The sequence below is a fragment of the Lipotes vexillifer genome, unplaced genomic scaffold, assembly GCF_000442215.2.
Source record: "Lipotes vexillifer unplaced genomic scaffold, Lipotes_vexillifer_v1.1 scaffold228, whole genome shotgun sequence".
Taxonomy (NCBI): domain Eukaryota; kingdom Metazoa; phylum Chordata; class Mammalia; order Artiodactyla; family Lipotidae; genus Lipotes; species Lipotes vexillifer.
Genome location: NW_006795410.1, coordinates 1,289,977 through 1,305,947, shown reverse-complemented (window position 1 = coordinate 1,305,947; position 15,971 = coordinate 1,289,977). Strand labels below are relative to the sequence as shown.

Here is a 15,971-nt window from a genome sequence, read left to right as displayed (position 1 = left end):
GCCTGTGAGCCGCCGACTGCCGGGCCGCGCGAGCCTGGGGGCCCCGGGCAGCGCGGCGATGACCTGATCCCGAGCTCGCTAGGGCGCCCCCTCCTTCCCTCGCTCCCTCTGAGCCTGTGCGGAGAGCTGCTCGGTGCGGCGGCCCCGGGCGGACCATGGCGGGGAGCTCCAGTTAAAGGCGTGTGGGCGCCGAGCTGGAGAGGAGACCTTCGGCATCGCTGCCTTTTGAGGGGGCTTATTTAAACTACTGAGTCATTCCAGATTTAGGATTCCCTAAATAATCACCAACTGTGCCCGTCTTGTGCCAGAAAGAAAGAGGAAAGAGAAAGAGCACCTGCTCTCGGGACCCCGCGTATCCGCGGCGCTCGCCTCTCGCGGGTTTCTCCCGGAGGGGTGGCTGGCCCTCGAGGATCTCCCTCCCTCCCTCCCTTCCTTCCTCTTTCCCCGTCCCTCCTTCCCTCCCCCCTCCCTCGCCTCCCGCGCCTCCCGCTCTCCTTGCAGCGCTGCTGGCGGGGAGTCGCGCTCGCCGCAGCTGGAAACAGCTGCCCCCGCCTGGCGCCCCTACCCCGACTCCGGCTAACCGCTCCCACTTCGCGCCTCTCGGAATTCCAGAACTCGGGCGGCGGGCCCCGGGAGAACCGCAGCCGGTGCGATGCATTCCGTAGACCTCACCCAGCCGGGACGGACCTCCTAATCTCCAGAACTGCGGGCCGCAGGGAGTTAAATTGCTGCCTTCCTCTCCTCTCTTGCGGTTGGTGGCTTGTTTTCTAAAGGAACGTTTTATTCACTTTTTAGTATTTTCTACCGGGGGCACGCTACCCGCCTCGGTCCAGACTGCTTTGTAAACGGGTTTTATGTGTATATATGTGTAGATATACTTTGGACACCTTACAACGCTTGCGCCTCTCCAACAGGGGCACGGCTTGTTGTTTTGGACATCCTTTTTCCCTTTCCACTTGGTACTCCGAACGCAGTGTGACCAAACTCCCCACTGCCCCTTGGACGCGGATCGCCTTGGGGTGCAAGTTTGGGGTGCAAGAGTCTAGTTAACAGGAAGGCCTGGGACCGCCCCGCCCCCACCGCCAGCGGTTGGGGAAGTTTACATCTGGATTTTCACACATTTTGTCGCCACTGCCCAGACTCTGACTAACGTTGTGGGCGCCGGGTTTTCGGTACTGCGGCCTTCTCAAATATTAGCACTGCCTCCACGCGCCTGCCCTGTCCCTCCAGGCCGCCGAGGTCCTGCCCTCGCCCCGGCGGAGCGTGATCCCGAGGGCGCAGTGGAACCCGGGGCCTGGGGCCCGCGCTGAGCAGCTATGGCTGCAGCGATAGCCAGCTCCTTGATCCGGCAGAAGCGACAGGCGAGGGAGTCCAACAGCGACCGGGTGTCGGCCTCCAAGCGCCGTTCCAGCCCCAGCAAAGACGGGCGCTCCCTGTGCGAGAGGCACGTCCTCGGGGTATTCAGCAAAGTGCGCTTCTGCAGCGGCCGCAAGAGGCCAGTGAGGCGGAGACCAGGTCAGTAGAGGTACAGACGGTGGGCTCTCTAGAGGCTGACACCCCCCTCCCCTTCTGAAAAGCACCGGGGACATCCATGATAGAGAACCAGGATCCCCCTCTTCCATTCTGGCCCCCGTTCTCCAAAAATGTTCAGACATCTTTCAGTCGCTCTCTGTTAGTTAATAGCGTCTTGTCCCATATTCAGGAAAACACTTTATACCTTGATGAAACCATGGTTTGACTAGGATGAGAGTTACATATATAGATGCTCCTGGTCCCATAGAGCTTGTAGGGTCCTTGAGAGCAGTGACCACCTCATTCTCCCTCACTCTCTCTTTCTCATCCATCCCTTTATCCGTCCATCCAGCCAGCCAGTGTTTAATCTGCCTACTGAGGACCTAACTATAAATAAACCTTCCTCCCTATATCTCTCATAACACTTAGCACAATTCTTAACACATAATAGACACTTAGTAGACACCAGATCAACTTAAATTTACTTTTTCTAAATCTTTCTCTAGCAACACATCAAGTCCAGTCTTTCTCACATTCTGATCAATTTCTCACCTCCCCATTTTTACCCATGCCCTTTCACTTCCTTTTACACAGACCTCCTTTTCCTATTCTCTTCCTCCCGTTGCTCTCATTGATTCCAATGGCTTTGCTCATTAACTTTTCTGTCCTATTCCTTCCATCCTTTGCACACTCACACTTACTTTTGGGACATTACGGGAACAACGTAGCATCTGCAATTTGGTCTCAGGGAGTGCAAAGAAAACTTTAGACTTATCAGAGATCTTCTAGGCCTGGCCTTTCTGAAGCTGATTCTCTTCTTTGGCCCTAAATTCAAATGGTTGGTCTTTGATGTGTCTCTGTTTACAAAGGGAAATTGGATACCTCAAAATTTCAGAGTGATTATTCCCATTTTACGCCAGGCTACCTGGAGAGAATGAAAGCAGAATTTCCAAGGTCTGTGCTTCCATCAGACTTTATTGATCCTCTGGGTGTGGCCCACAGAGTCATTTGCAATCTGCAGATGATCTACCCGTACTGTGGACAACTGAAAGGAAATACTGTCTCCAGAGAAAGCTTGCTCTGTGATCAGTTGACTAGTTTAGGTTAGCATCTTTGCAACTCTGACTGTGATGTTCTCCTGGGTTCCAGGAATGAAGCATATGGGCTAGGGTCACTGGGTGAAGAAAACACTTCGAAAGTCTGGACAAGTGGGGCTCAGAATTAGTTTAGAAATTTGGGATTAAGCCTTAGTGAAAAAGCCATCTCATCTCGTTTTTCCATTGAGTTTTCATGACGTTATTCACTCCCTAGTGGGCTCATTTTCTTATTCCGTGATGTTGATGAAATAGTAAATTTCAGGAGTAAACAAAAATAATTATGATCTGAAGGCAGGAGCTAGTAAAGCCGATTATTTTATATTCAGTTAATATGGCCTGTTCATTTTATAAAGGGAAGATGTATGCAAAATACTAGAGTTATCTCTGCACAGTAAATAATTCATATTAGGGGGAAGTCAAATCTCTTGTATTGTTGTGCAAGGATCATTTCGGGGCCATTTTCTCTCAGGGCTTACTTATGTGGTCTGCAAGGGACTTCAAGGCTCTGAATTCCATGTGACTCTTATATCTCAGTCTCTGAAGTATGTTCTTGCACTCTAGTTAGGATAATAATGTTTGTGAATAGATCCTATCAGCCTCCTCAGTTACAAACAAGGTCATCAAGATGATAGGTAGATTGTTTTTGTGAATGGAGAAGATAAACTTGACTGATCTTTGTTGAAGTTGATTTGGAGATGAGTGATTTGCATGGCTTGATTTTGCATAAGGAAATTGCTTCCTGTGACCTTTTCCTTAGCATCTCATTAGAAAATAGAGAATTTGAGGGAATTGCTGAGTTTATTGTTCTTTTCAATGTTCATGTAATCTTTCCCTCTTTTTCATCTACTTAGTGTACATTTCAGCAAAGAGATCATGACTGGTGAATTCCTTTAGCTTAAGTGTCACAGAAATAATCTGGCAGAGACGTGACAGGACCTGTTAAGACATGCCCAGTGCAAAGGCAGCACGCATGTTTCTGTCCACGGTGGACTCCAGTTTGTTATGAAGCTTAGCTGAGAAGAATGGGAGCATAGAGTGCAGCAAAGCTTTTGGGGAAGATGATAGTGTCCTGTTATTGTTACTAACAAAGCCAAACAATTAACCTGTTGATTTGCTGTCAGTGACTATGATTCATGTAGTATGGGATGAGCCTATATATAGAGATATAGCACCTTCCACATCTCAATTCCAGAGAGGATTCTTTAGCTGGATTGGGAGAAAGTTGCTAAACACCAAAAGGAAAAAAACTATCTGAGCAAATCTGTTTTACAAGCGCTTTGATGTTATGTTCACTTAATATTTGAGTTATCCTTGAACTCACTAGCCTTTCTAAGCTACATACTGTGAGCTACAAACTGAGTCACAAATGGTAAAGTGGAATAACTTGTCCTGATAAAGAATTTCCGTCGAGACACAAGTTCCATGGACCAGACTTGCCAGGGGAGAGAGCCTGAAACAGTGAAGCTAAGTCAGGTACTGGATGGGAAAGGCCACGGTTGTATTTCTGATTTCAGGGCTGACACATTGAGTGTCTCTTAATCCTTGTCTTAGCTTACCAAGTTCTGACACATATCATGTTGAAACCTCATAAACACAGAGGGAATACTGAAATTACACAGTTAAGGTCTCAGATTTCAAAATCATGATATTGCATTATGAAAATGTGAGAATTGGCAGGGCAAGACCTCCCGTTGTGCAGTTCCAGGACCACGGGCACCTCAGATGCTTTGTGAATGCCCTCCCTGGAGCACAGTGATGGCTTACACTGGGATTGTGTAGCAAAATCCTTCCTAAAATAAGAAATCCTTGAGCCATAGCAAGTTGGTGGTTTATACAAGATTGCACAGCTAGATTGTGGAAAGATTGGGGCTAGAACTTGATCCAGTTGATTCTTCTTGCCTGTGCACTTCATAACACAACACAGAAAAAAGTGGTAGGATGAACTGGGTGTCCTCTGTCAAAGAATGGAAATAATTTTGTGCATTATTTACTTTTACCATTAAGGTTTGTTATCATTATTATTTTGTAATTAGAACAGGAATACGGTCTCATAGAGGAGGTAATGGGTAGAAGGAGACACAGGCAATTGGGATTCTAAAATGACCATCCTATGCAAACTATTATACATAGGATGGATAAACAACAAGGTCCTACTGTATAGCACAGGGAACTATTTTCAATATCCTGTGATACTGAATAATGGAAAAGAATATGAAAAAAATGTATGATATGTGTATAACAATCACCTTGCTGTACAGCAGAAATTAACACAACATTGTAAATCAACTCTACTTGAATAAAATAAATTAAAAAAAAAATAAAGTGACCATCCTATAGCAGCCTGCATTATAAAAGTAAATCCAACAGTGAAGACATACAGACAGTGCAGGAATAGTTAGCCCCTTAGGCACTGTGCGGGCTGTAGCCCTTTGGAAACGAAATTTTGGAGACCTTGAACTGGCACGTTGGCCGAGGGCACTGAACCATAAAAAAGCCTTTAGAACAGTTCTGTTTGTGGACTTTCTAATAAAGAAAGGAGCATTCCTATGGTCATTATTTCTTGAGTAATTATTTATGTGTGAAATACCTGTATGAGCCAGACCTGCTGGAATACTTGCTTAAATGTTGATACCGCTTAATTTGCCATATCTAAGCTATTAGCACATCCACGTGAATTACATGGCTTATTTATTTCCAATATTTGTTTTACTTTTGAATGGAAACATCTGTACAAATGACTGACTCCAGAATTATTTATGTTTTGACTCGGGAGTTGCTGCAGGTAATGGATAGCATTCACCATCAGGAAGGGAAAGGTGTTTATAGAATCTTTGAATGTTGGAGCAGCCAGGAACCTTGGAGGTCATTCGTATCACTCTTTGAGTTTTCAAATGAGAGCCTCTCTGGAAAGTACAGAGTAGTTAGATAAGCCTAAATCTATGTTTTTAAAGTGATTTTGTGATTTTATTATTTTTCTATATAATTTAATTCCTTCCCTCAAACCGGAGCATTAAAAAATCAGAAGTAATCAGGAAAATTCCGCACCTAAAAAACATTAGATGTTTTTCATAACTTAAGTTTTTGGTTTTATATTACCTCCCTCTTAAAGAATGATGTAGTATATTTATACCGACTGGGTAAAATAAATCAAAGAAGTGATTATAATTTTACTAAATTTTGTTGATTTTCATCTGTCATTTTTCTGAGTCCCTGTTTCTGCTTGTTTCTGAGTCCTTGTTTCTGTTATAAAAATTGAGGTTACTCAGAATATTTTAGTATTTTTCTGACTTGTTTTGGTCGATGTATAGTATCTAATAGCATACTCATTCCAAATTTTACTATCAAATATATCCTTTGATGTTGAAGAAGGAAGCATCACAGAAAATAGAAACTTCAAGAAGAAAACTGACAAAAAAAAGGAGAAATGCTTAATCATGTAATTTATGGAATATAAATTAGATTTTTATAAATTGAAATAATTCTGGTCAATATATAGATCAAGAATACATTCGCATGACAGGTGATACTTTACATTTATAGCAAGTAGTCTTATTGTATTTTCTCCTTTAAAAGTATGACTCATATCTGAACAACAAAATCAGCCTAATTAAATGATATTTGGCTTAATGTCTTGTTAAAAAAAAACCCAGGCTTTTCTCTTTAGAAACCCACCCTAGGGTTTAAAGTGATATTTTGTATGTGTCTTTTAAATCCTGTTTTCTCTACGGCAGTGCATTCTCATCAACAAATGATGTTTCTGTTGTAAGATCGTTTTAAAATAGCAGGTACTGTGATCTCTTGATTTCTTTCATCCCACAGAGATCTCATCAAGCCATAACTCAGGATTAAGTCTTTAAAGTTTTAATGAAGTTGATATTCTTGAACAGACTTAGAAAAACAATTTGCAGGGAATGAGGCAGTCTGTATTTGAGGAAGCAATAGGAATATTTTAGAAGATCTTTAGAAACTAAAGTTTGTCTCATACAATTATATTTTAAAGAAAGTACTGGGCTTACTAGTCAAACACTATTGCTTTTAGTCTTGTTGAGAGCATATTTTTACATAGATATTACAGTGTTGATTTGGTTTGAAAAACTTGTTAGTAGTAATTAGTCTTTTCTTGTCTCTTTCTTGAGTACTTTGTCATAATGTATATTCGCTATGCCTTCTTTCTAGAATTATAGGTTTTATGAGAACTCTCATAAACAGTCTCATTAGACATAGGAGACCAAGTTAATATATTACATTTTGGATTCTATCTGATGGCCTACCCATCAAGCTACAGAGCTTTACTTGTTGTCCAAAGAGAAATGCAGCACATCTAAAGGGCTCTGACAGACGTAGAGACACAGACCTAGAGAACGACGTGTGGATACCGGGGCAGGGTGGTGATATGATGAATTGGGAGATTGGGATTGACATGTATACACTAATATATATAAAATAGATAACTAATGAGAACCTACTGTAAAACACAGAGAACTCTACTCAGTATTTTGCGGTGACCTAAATGGGAAGGAAATCCAAAAAAGAGGGGATATATTGATATGAATACGTACAGCTGATTCACTTTGCTGTATAGCAGAAACTAACACAACATTGTACAGCAACTATACTCCAATAAACATTAATTAAAAAGATAAAGAAAAATAAAGGGCTCTGGTTCTGAGGCCACTTTCTAAGCATCTGTGAGAGGGAGGGGCCTTAGATGCAAAATGTCTCTAAATTAATCATATATGATAATAACTTTTAACGATAACTTCCTTGACTGTATAACTTCAGGATTTACGGAGTTTCTTCACAACTTCTGCCCCCTTTATTCTTCATAGCGACCCACTGACATAGTTAGCCCCCCATCTTTGAAATAAGAGAACTAAGTTTCAAAGTAGCAGACAGACTTGTTCAGGTTTATGGAGTCAGGAAGTGGCTAAGCTGTTTCAGAAACCCCAGCCCGCACCCTGCAGATCATCTGTCTTTATCTCCCACCACCTCGAGCTAAGGAGGCTGAATCTGAAGGAATCAATGTGATTTGAAGCTGGGACACTCCAGTTGGGGGGAATCTGATGAAGAGTTCAAGGAAATGTGGCGGGTCATGTTACTTTGCTCTGGGTATGATCTGGAGCCCCCAGGGAGGATCTCTAGTGAGGAGGAGTGAAGTGGGAAGGCTGCTGGAGGTCTGCAGGCCGGTGCTGCAGAAGCAGTCCTGTGGCTGTGTTGTCACGTGCTGTTCCCAGGCTCCTGGCTGGGATGTCCCTCCCTGCATGCGGGAGCCTCGGAGATGTCAGGGGTGCCACCTGGGACACCTAAGGACCCATTGGGAGACTTGGGTCCAGAGGGGAAGACCTTCTTGACTATAAACATAACTGCTTCGCATGTTTTCAGAAGTAAAGAGGTTAATAACAAGGTCAGGAGAGCCCTGTAGGATTTAGCCTTTACAAACAAATATTTTAATTAAAAATGTTTTTTACAGTTACTGTTTAAGCGACTGTGTAGCAGAGTGATTAAGTTCATGGACGTTGGTGTGGGATCTGAATCCAAATTCTGGAGATATTATTTGTGAGAACATTAGGCAAGTTTCTTAATACTTTGAGCCTCAGTTTGCTGATCTGTAAAATGAAAATGCTATCTCTAGCATTTGTTCAGGAAACATCTCTCTGAGGAAGAATCCTGTAGGCTGAGTTCTGAAGGGTGAGGCAGGCAGCAAAGGATAGAAGAATGTTCAAGGCAGAGGAGAATAGCTTGCATGAGACTGAGGTGAGAGGGAGTTCGGTGCTTTTGAAGAAGTTGAAGTGTAACTGGAGTGACAGGAGCAAGGGGGTCCAGGTGATTTTGGGAAGCTTGGCAGGGCTGAGTTGTGCAGGGCCTTGGAGACCCTCAGAGAGATTGCACATTTTAATCTAGGGTCCAAAGAGAGTCAGAAGTAGGTGGTGATATAATGTGACTTTTGCATATTTAAATGGACACTCTGGCTTTGGAGAGGACAGTGGATTGTAGGGGAGCCAGAGTGGAAGCTAAGGAATCATAAGGGGGCCAGGGCAGCAGTCTGGGCCAGCAGTTCTCAAAGTGTGGTACGCGGGCCCTGGAAGCTCCTTGGAGACCTTTCAGTGGGTCCACGAGATTAAACCTATTTTCATAATGATATTTCCTAATAATACTAATTATTCATCTTTTTCACTCATTCTGTCACAAGTGTCCAATGGAATTTTCCAGAGACTAGATGATATATCCACAATCATCTGAAAAGGCTATTCCTCCCTTTTAAACCGTGTATCCGTGTAAGGCCAGGTTATCTTTAGACACTAAAGCCGCAACATCTCACAAGAGATTAAATGCAGAGGCAGATTTGAGAACCCAGCTGATTTGTATTAAGGCAGACATTAAAGACACTGGAAAACACATAAACTACTTGTTCGCTCATTTTGTTTGTTTTGGAAAATATAGTTAGGTTTCATTAAACCACCTATTTATATTAACATTTGATGGGCTTATTGTTATTTTTAATAAATATTTGAAAAAATTTGTTGTAATTTCTAAACATGGTAAATACTGAAAGATATAGGCCACATAAACAAAAGCTCTTTGGGGTATTCAGTAATTTTTAGGACTGTAAAAGTGTCCTGAGAGCCAAAAGTTTGAGAACCACTAGTCTAGGTATAGATGATGTTAACACAAAACATTATGGCAGTGGTCATGGATGTGAAAAGAGTAGGTGGAGGTAGAATGACCTGAGCCTGATAATAGGCAGGTATGGGTCAAGAGAGCATAAGGTGCCTGGATGAATCCTGCCTAAACAATTCAATAGTGAGTGGTGCCTTTGCTGAGATGGAGGACAACTAGGGGAGAAGCAGGGTTGGTGTGCGTCACATAATACTTATCAATCCCAAACTACAAAGCACTGCGGAATGCTAAGGTGAAAAATTGGGTAATGGTATTATTTATTGGTATTATAATATAAATTTATTTATATAAATTTACATAAATATATTTATATACATTTATTTATAATATAAATAATAATGGTATTATTATTTATTGGTTAACAGTTTTACAATATGATGAAGATCCTAAATACCCCTCTGTGTAAGGCTATCTACCTTACTGTGAACTCTTTAGGGAACTTCCCCTCCTCCACTGATTTATGGCTACTACCTTGCAAGGGTAATCCTACAAGCAAATGTATTTTAGGCAGAGAAAAATATTGAGGAAAGTAGAAAACCTTAATAGTTTTTCTAGTCCTTTCAAATTGAAACAAAATATTTCGTGTCTAACAAACTTCTAAAGATACTTGACCTAGTTTAGTTGTGAGTATATTCTGAATATGGCTTTTATATGTGTGGCACCTAGGTGGATTTCATACATGAGTTTGGGCCAAGTTCAGTGGTTTTTGCATAATCAAGTGCCTTTGGCAAGGCGAACTTTGTAATGTCCTCCTTATTTGTCCACCTGTTGTTAGTCATTTGATTAGTTTGTGGTACTTATACACCCCCAGGCTCCCTGCTTCTAGTCATACTTCTGTTAATGCCCCTTCACTGGAATTTAAGTGTGTACAGCCTTTTCTTAATGACTTTTCAGAGGTCATTAGAGAAACCCTAAGGTCTAAGACCAAACCTAGTTTCCTAGAAAAGAATGACAGCGGACAAATAAATCAGTAGTCAAATCACGAAACGTTAGAGCTTAGATATTATACAGGCCACTAGTTCTCAGCCTAGCTGAAAATGAAATCACCTGGGAGCTTTTATAATGTGCTAATGCCACACAACCAGAAAATCTGATTTCTTGTATCTACTCTGGGGCCCAGACATCAGTTATTGGTTTTGCTTGTTTGTTTGTTTTGAACCTCCAAGGAGATTCTGATATGCAGCCAAGGTTGAGAACAACCAACCTGTTCAAGTCCCATCACTTGATACCTTGTGACCCTGAAACGAAGAATAATTATTTTATTCATTAATGCCTTTAGAATACATTTATGAGGCCTAGAAACTGTGCACATTAATTTTAATTATAATGATGGTCCCTTCCTTTTGCTTATTGTTGAGTCTTTCCAGTGTTATTTAATGGTGTCCAAAACCTGAGCCACATTATATGATATGTTTATGTGCCTCATCTTCCTGGCCAGCATGTGAGCTCCTAAGGATGGGACCGTGACATGTTCATTGCTAGATTCTCAGCATCTTGCCTGTGTCACTGCAGTTCTTTGATCACTGTTAAATAAATGAGTAAATGACACACCGACTCCTTGAAACTTACCTTTACAGCAAGCCTCAAGGGAAAAGGGATTCTGAAGTTAGTATCTCCAGTTCTCATATAAGGATGCTGAGATATGGCAAGCCTGGGGCTTCTCAAGTTCACAAGACTAGTGAGAAGTAAATTCTGGGTTTGAACTCAGGTTTGTTTTTCCTAGTTGACTTTTCTTTTCACTCTGCCAGCACTGGAAATGGGCCTCAGTGTCTTTCTTTGCAAAACAGTGGTACTATATTAAAGGATATCTAAGAGCCTTTTTAGCTTGAAAAGTCATTAAATAGCTCCCCTCCTCCCAGGAGGAACACTCATGACCATGACCCGTGACATGAAATACTCATCTGCTCCCTGTTTCCTACTTACACAGGAAGTATTAAAACTATTTTCCTAGTGTGCTGTTTAGAACATTCCTAACTACATCCCATGGTTTAATTACCTGAAATGTGCTATTAAACATCTCTTTGCCTAAAATATCAGTCTTTATTTCTTTTGACTCCAATTTAGGCCTTAAAAGTTAGGAATTAAATCCAGTGTACTGCAGCGTTTTAGACATTTTTTAAACCTAAGGTAAAAAGGGGGATTAAAGTGAAGTGTGAATGAGATTCAGGAGAGAAAATCTTTAAGCTTGTATAAATTATTACAAAAAGAAAAAAATAAAAATTTCCAGAAGTTGTATTTTTTTATTGTTACTGGTGACTTTAATGTTTAATTTTGGGAATTCAAAAGATGACCCAGGTCACCTTCACAGTGGCCTGGAATCAGATAATACTCCTCAAATAATTAAGAATGGGGGCAAAATTTAAATAAGTACCAAAAGTAGGGATCTGTAGTCAAATTCTCATGATAGAGTTAAAGCAGTGTCATTGTCATGCTTCATTGCTTCAGGGAGGACTGCAGAGGACTTTTGTAACCAGTGTGTAGCCATGAAGTTAAACATAAGTGGCAAATGAGGTGATGATTCTGAAAATCAGAATTCTAGAAAGGAGGTCACCTTGATAGAAACCCAAGTTTCCTCCGCAGTCTTCTTCTTGTGGGATAGCGCTCTGAGAGACTGGAAATTTACTTTCCCTTCAGAATGGTGGAGAGGGTTCCTGTTTGCCTCCTTGCTGAACCTGTCTTCTGATAGGCCCAAGGGCCCTTCTCCTCTGTAGCTTTTGCTCAGGAAAGTATCAATAGTTGGTAGCATCTTGAAGTTCTGGTGTCCTGAGAGGCCTGCCTCTCCTCTCTTTCCACCTACAGGTCATGAGACAAGCAGCACGAGGAAGGAAATGCACTTTGAAATCATGCTTTTCCTAGTGTTTCCACATCACTCCCTTCTTTGAGGTTTTGCTGGGCTGCATTTCTGGGTTACTATATAGCCTCCTGAGTTCGAATTCCACTCATGATTCTGCTAATGGGATCCACCATTTTGGTTGGAAACCTGAAGGTGGAGGATCCTTGGCGCCCGTTACTTTTACCTAAAGCACAGTCCTGCCTGTTCTCTTTATCATGTTACGCAACCACATTCAGTCTGAAGCTTTTGTCTCATGCCATTACACGTCTGCACTTGAGAATGAGTAACTGTGACATCAGCCTAGGGAGACCCACCTAGTGGGGTATGTGATTTAAAGCGTTACTGGGTTTGCATTAGAAAACGTCAGCGCTCATTGCAATCACCCACCTTATGGGGGAGCCTCTGAAGGGGTAAATTAGGTCATATAACTATGAAAGGCGGAGCAAACACAGAGACTAAGCCTATAAACATAAGCCTGTGCCTTACTGCTACACCATAGCTGTCTCCTGTGGGACATTGCCCACTGACGGTAGCAAGATTATCCATCTGCTTCTTTGTTTTGAGCAATTTAAATGTGGGTAGTTGCTTTTAAATATCTATAGTCAAGTTATATTGTCAGACACCTATTGAATAGCTGTTTTGTCATGTGCTTGGGAATGGGATATGGCAGTAATGAAGAGGTACCTATCCTTTTCCTGTAGGGCAGCCTATAATTTTGTTAACTCTGGCCAGATTCGTAGTACTGCGTTCCAAGTTGTAGTTTTGCTGTGTTCTTCTGGACAGTTTCTCCTGTAATGTCTACATTTCAAGAAAAATAATAATTTCTTAATTTTAAGAAATTCCCTACAATTTGTCTTTCAAAAATACATGTGGGCTCAAGACCTGGCTGAGAGCATGCTGTTTGATTATATATGTTATCAACATGAATATGCTGCATAATCAAGGTTCTTTCTCTACCTCTCCTCCCACAGTGCTCTAGCCAACCCCAGCCTTGTTGCATACATAGAACATTTACAGCATCTGACCATTTCAGTTCCATAATTTATAGTTGGTTTCCCCACAAGGCATGCTGATAATTTCCATACCTGTCTTTCCCTTACTCAGACATAGCCCCACATTTTCCCACCCTGCGGCAGTCCAGCCCAACTCCCATCTCTTATGCCACATCTTCTCAGATCCTTCCAGGTAGAATGAATCACTGCCTGCCCCTTCACTTGGCTTTATATCTGTATTGTCGTCTGCAGTTCAGTCTGTCTTGTCTTATAATTACTGCGTAAGTACCTGTCTCTGCCTTTGGAGTATGAGCTCCTGTAGGAAAAGGACACTATCATTTCAATGCTGTCTCCATAGTAGGTGGTCAGAAATAACTCATCCAAATGAAATGAATTCTGTTGGCGACTAGTGTGCTCATGGCATCAGTACTAGTCAGGTTTCAAGGGAATTTCTGCACAAATGTGAAAATGCTGAGCAAGAAAAGGAATTAGTATTTTAAGCTAATATTAATTTCCTTTTGTTCAATATACAAAAATATCATTAATCCATTTTCATTTGGTGTATAGCTATTAGATAAATACTTAGCACTTACATCTTCCCTTCCTCCCAACCCACCTCTCAGTTGCCACCCTTGTTTCACTCAGTATATACTTTCTTCTTTCTCAGCAGCGTAACTACTTATAAAGGGGGAGTTTCTATGGAAATGCTACAAAACAGAGCATCTTTATATTAATTTATCTCTTTGCTCCAGAAATGGAGGGGAAGTGGGTGGTGTAGCCAGTTTGGAAAAGGGCCCGTTTCTATTTTGACTGGCTTTGGTTTCTTAACATTGGGTTAATGAGAAATAACCTTTGCCATTGATTTCAAATTCATGCATGCCTGGTCCTTACATTTACAGTTGAGACCAACAAGCCATTTTACTGTAAAATAGTCTTGAGGGAACATATTCACTCCGGTTTCACTTTCCTTGGTGAAGCTCTGAGTGATGGGGGAATACAGTATTGATTGGGTCTAATGAAAGAGCTTCTTTCTGTCAACTCTTTCTTACCTCATTGGCTTTTCTTTTCTCTTCTTTTACTCTTAAAGCTATTGATAGCACATTAAGTAAGTCTTCTGTGTATGCTGCAGTCCTCTGTATTTATTCTTTTGCTGGGTTTGAAACCCAGCCTTTTTCTTGAGAAGATATGAATAAAAGAGGCCTTTGATTCAGTCTAAGGTAACAGTGTCATAAAAATAGCATTGGACTTTTTGACCTTGGGGAAGCTATTTTTCTTCTCTTCAGCTTAGCTTCCTCATTTTCAGAATAAAGGGGTTGTATCAGGTGGTTTCTGAGATCCCTTTCAGCTTTATCATTCTTGATGTGTATTTCTGGTGTTAATTCTTACAGGGGGTAGGTTGTTGGATTCCAAGATATCTGTATGTCAGATGTAAGAAAGTAGCTTAATGATATGTTTTGTTGGACATGAAATTCCAGAAGACTTGACATGTATATTAAGGGAATAGCAAAAAATTAACACCTGTATTTTTGTTTAATTGATCTCCCCCATATTCTTTATTTGTACTTAGATCCACTAATTTAACTGAACACAAATTGACTGTATTTCTAAATTTTCTTTGTATTATTTTAGTTTCTGCATTTCGCTGGGCATTCAAGATAGATTATTACATAGATTTGGACTTCAGCACTGAAGGGATTTAATAAGATGGTGGAACTAGATTTTGTTCTAATGTAGATGACATTTATTTATTTACTAGTGCCGCCTCAAAGAGAAGATAAAAACGAAAAATGGACAGCAAAAGGGACTATGTGATACTGAGTGCGAGTTGAAGACTGATTTCTGAATAAGCTAATGTGAAACATCATATCCCATGACAGTTTTAAATTAAGCAGTGGGAATGTGCCATTGGAATAGGAATGATAGTAGAGAGAAAAGTCATGCCTTAATTATCAAGTTTTTAGATTTCCCCGACTTTAAGACATACCTTTTTGATATATTTCTACTGAGACTTCATCAATTAAGGAAGAAACCAACATTTACTGAATATCAGACTTGACATACTCTTAGCAATCATCACATTTATATTATGGAGAGTTGGTGAAATTTAACTGTGCTCATTAGTGGTAAAAGTATAAGATTTAGAAAAGAAGGGTGTAATTAAAATATTGCCTAAACTGTGATTTTTGCATTTCTGTGATTTTCATTTATGTATGTCACCCATCTCATCTGTTCTCTTAGGTATTATTGGTATTTGACTTTTTTCTTCTTCAGTTTTTCCCAATTCTTTATCTATGCAGTATGGTGACAATATAAATAGGGGAAATTCAGTTTTATCTTTTGAACCATTGATCATGTTATTTTATGAAAAATAAGTTTGGCCTTTTCCTTGAATTTGAAGTCTAATACAAGGTCACGTTTAGGATTTATAGCACCTGAAATTGCATGACATATAGTAGGTGTGTTAATAAACCTGATTACCTGCCTCTGGATAAGCTCCTATTTATCAATATCATTGTAGAGGGTATTGCTTGGAATCAACATTATAACCCAGGTTTGGTCTGATAAACCCAGAGTAAAATACCCTCAGTCTAGATTAGAATTTCTGTGAGGGCTTTAGAAGGTCATTTTATCCCTCGGCACAGTAATATTTGGTTAACTGCTCTTGCAGCTGCCGTTTATAATGTGCTTTGAGAAAAGAACTTTATAATTTCACAGTAGGGATTTTATTATTTTTTTGTGTTAACCAAACTCTTAGGATTTTCAAAAGTGGTTTTTGCCTGCATTCTAAATTAAGTCTCCAGTTGGTCTAGACCTCATCTGAATTGATTCAGGCACTTTCATGGGTAGTTCTCCCAGCAT

The 15,971-nt window shown here is 40.8% G+C and overlaps 1 protein-coding gene across 1 annotated transcript in view; it reads left to right on the top strand.

Annotated features, from left to right (window-relative positions):
* Positions 1 to 1,115: 1,115 nt before the first annotated feature.
* Positions 1,116 to 15,971, top strand: part of FGF12 (fibroblast growth factor 12) — a 258,440-nt gene continuing 243,584 nt past the window's right edge. The window contains exon 1 of the mRNA XM_007467805.1: positions 1,116 to 1,515. Coding sequence (XP_007467867.1) covers positions 1,317 to 1,515 — 199 coding nt within the window. The 5' untranslated portion in view covers positions 1,116 to 1,316. The remainder of the gene's footprint in view (positions 1,516 to 15,971) is intronic.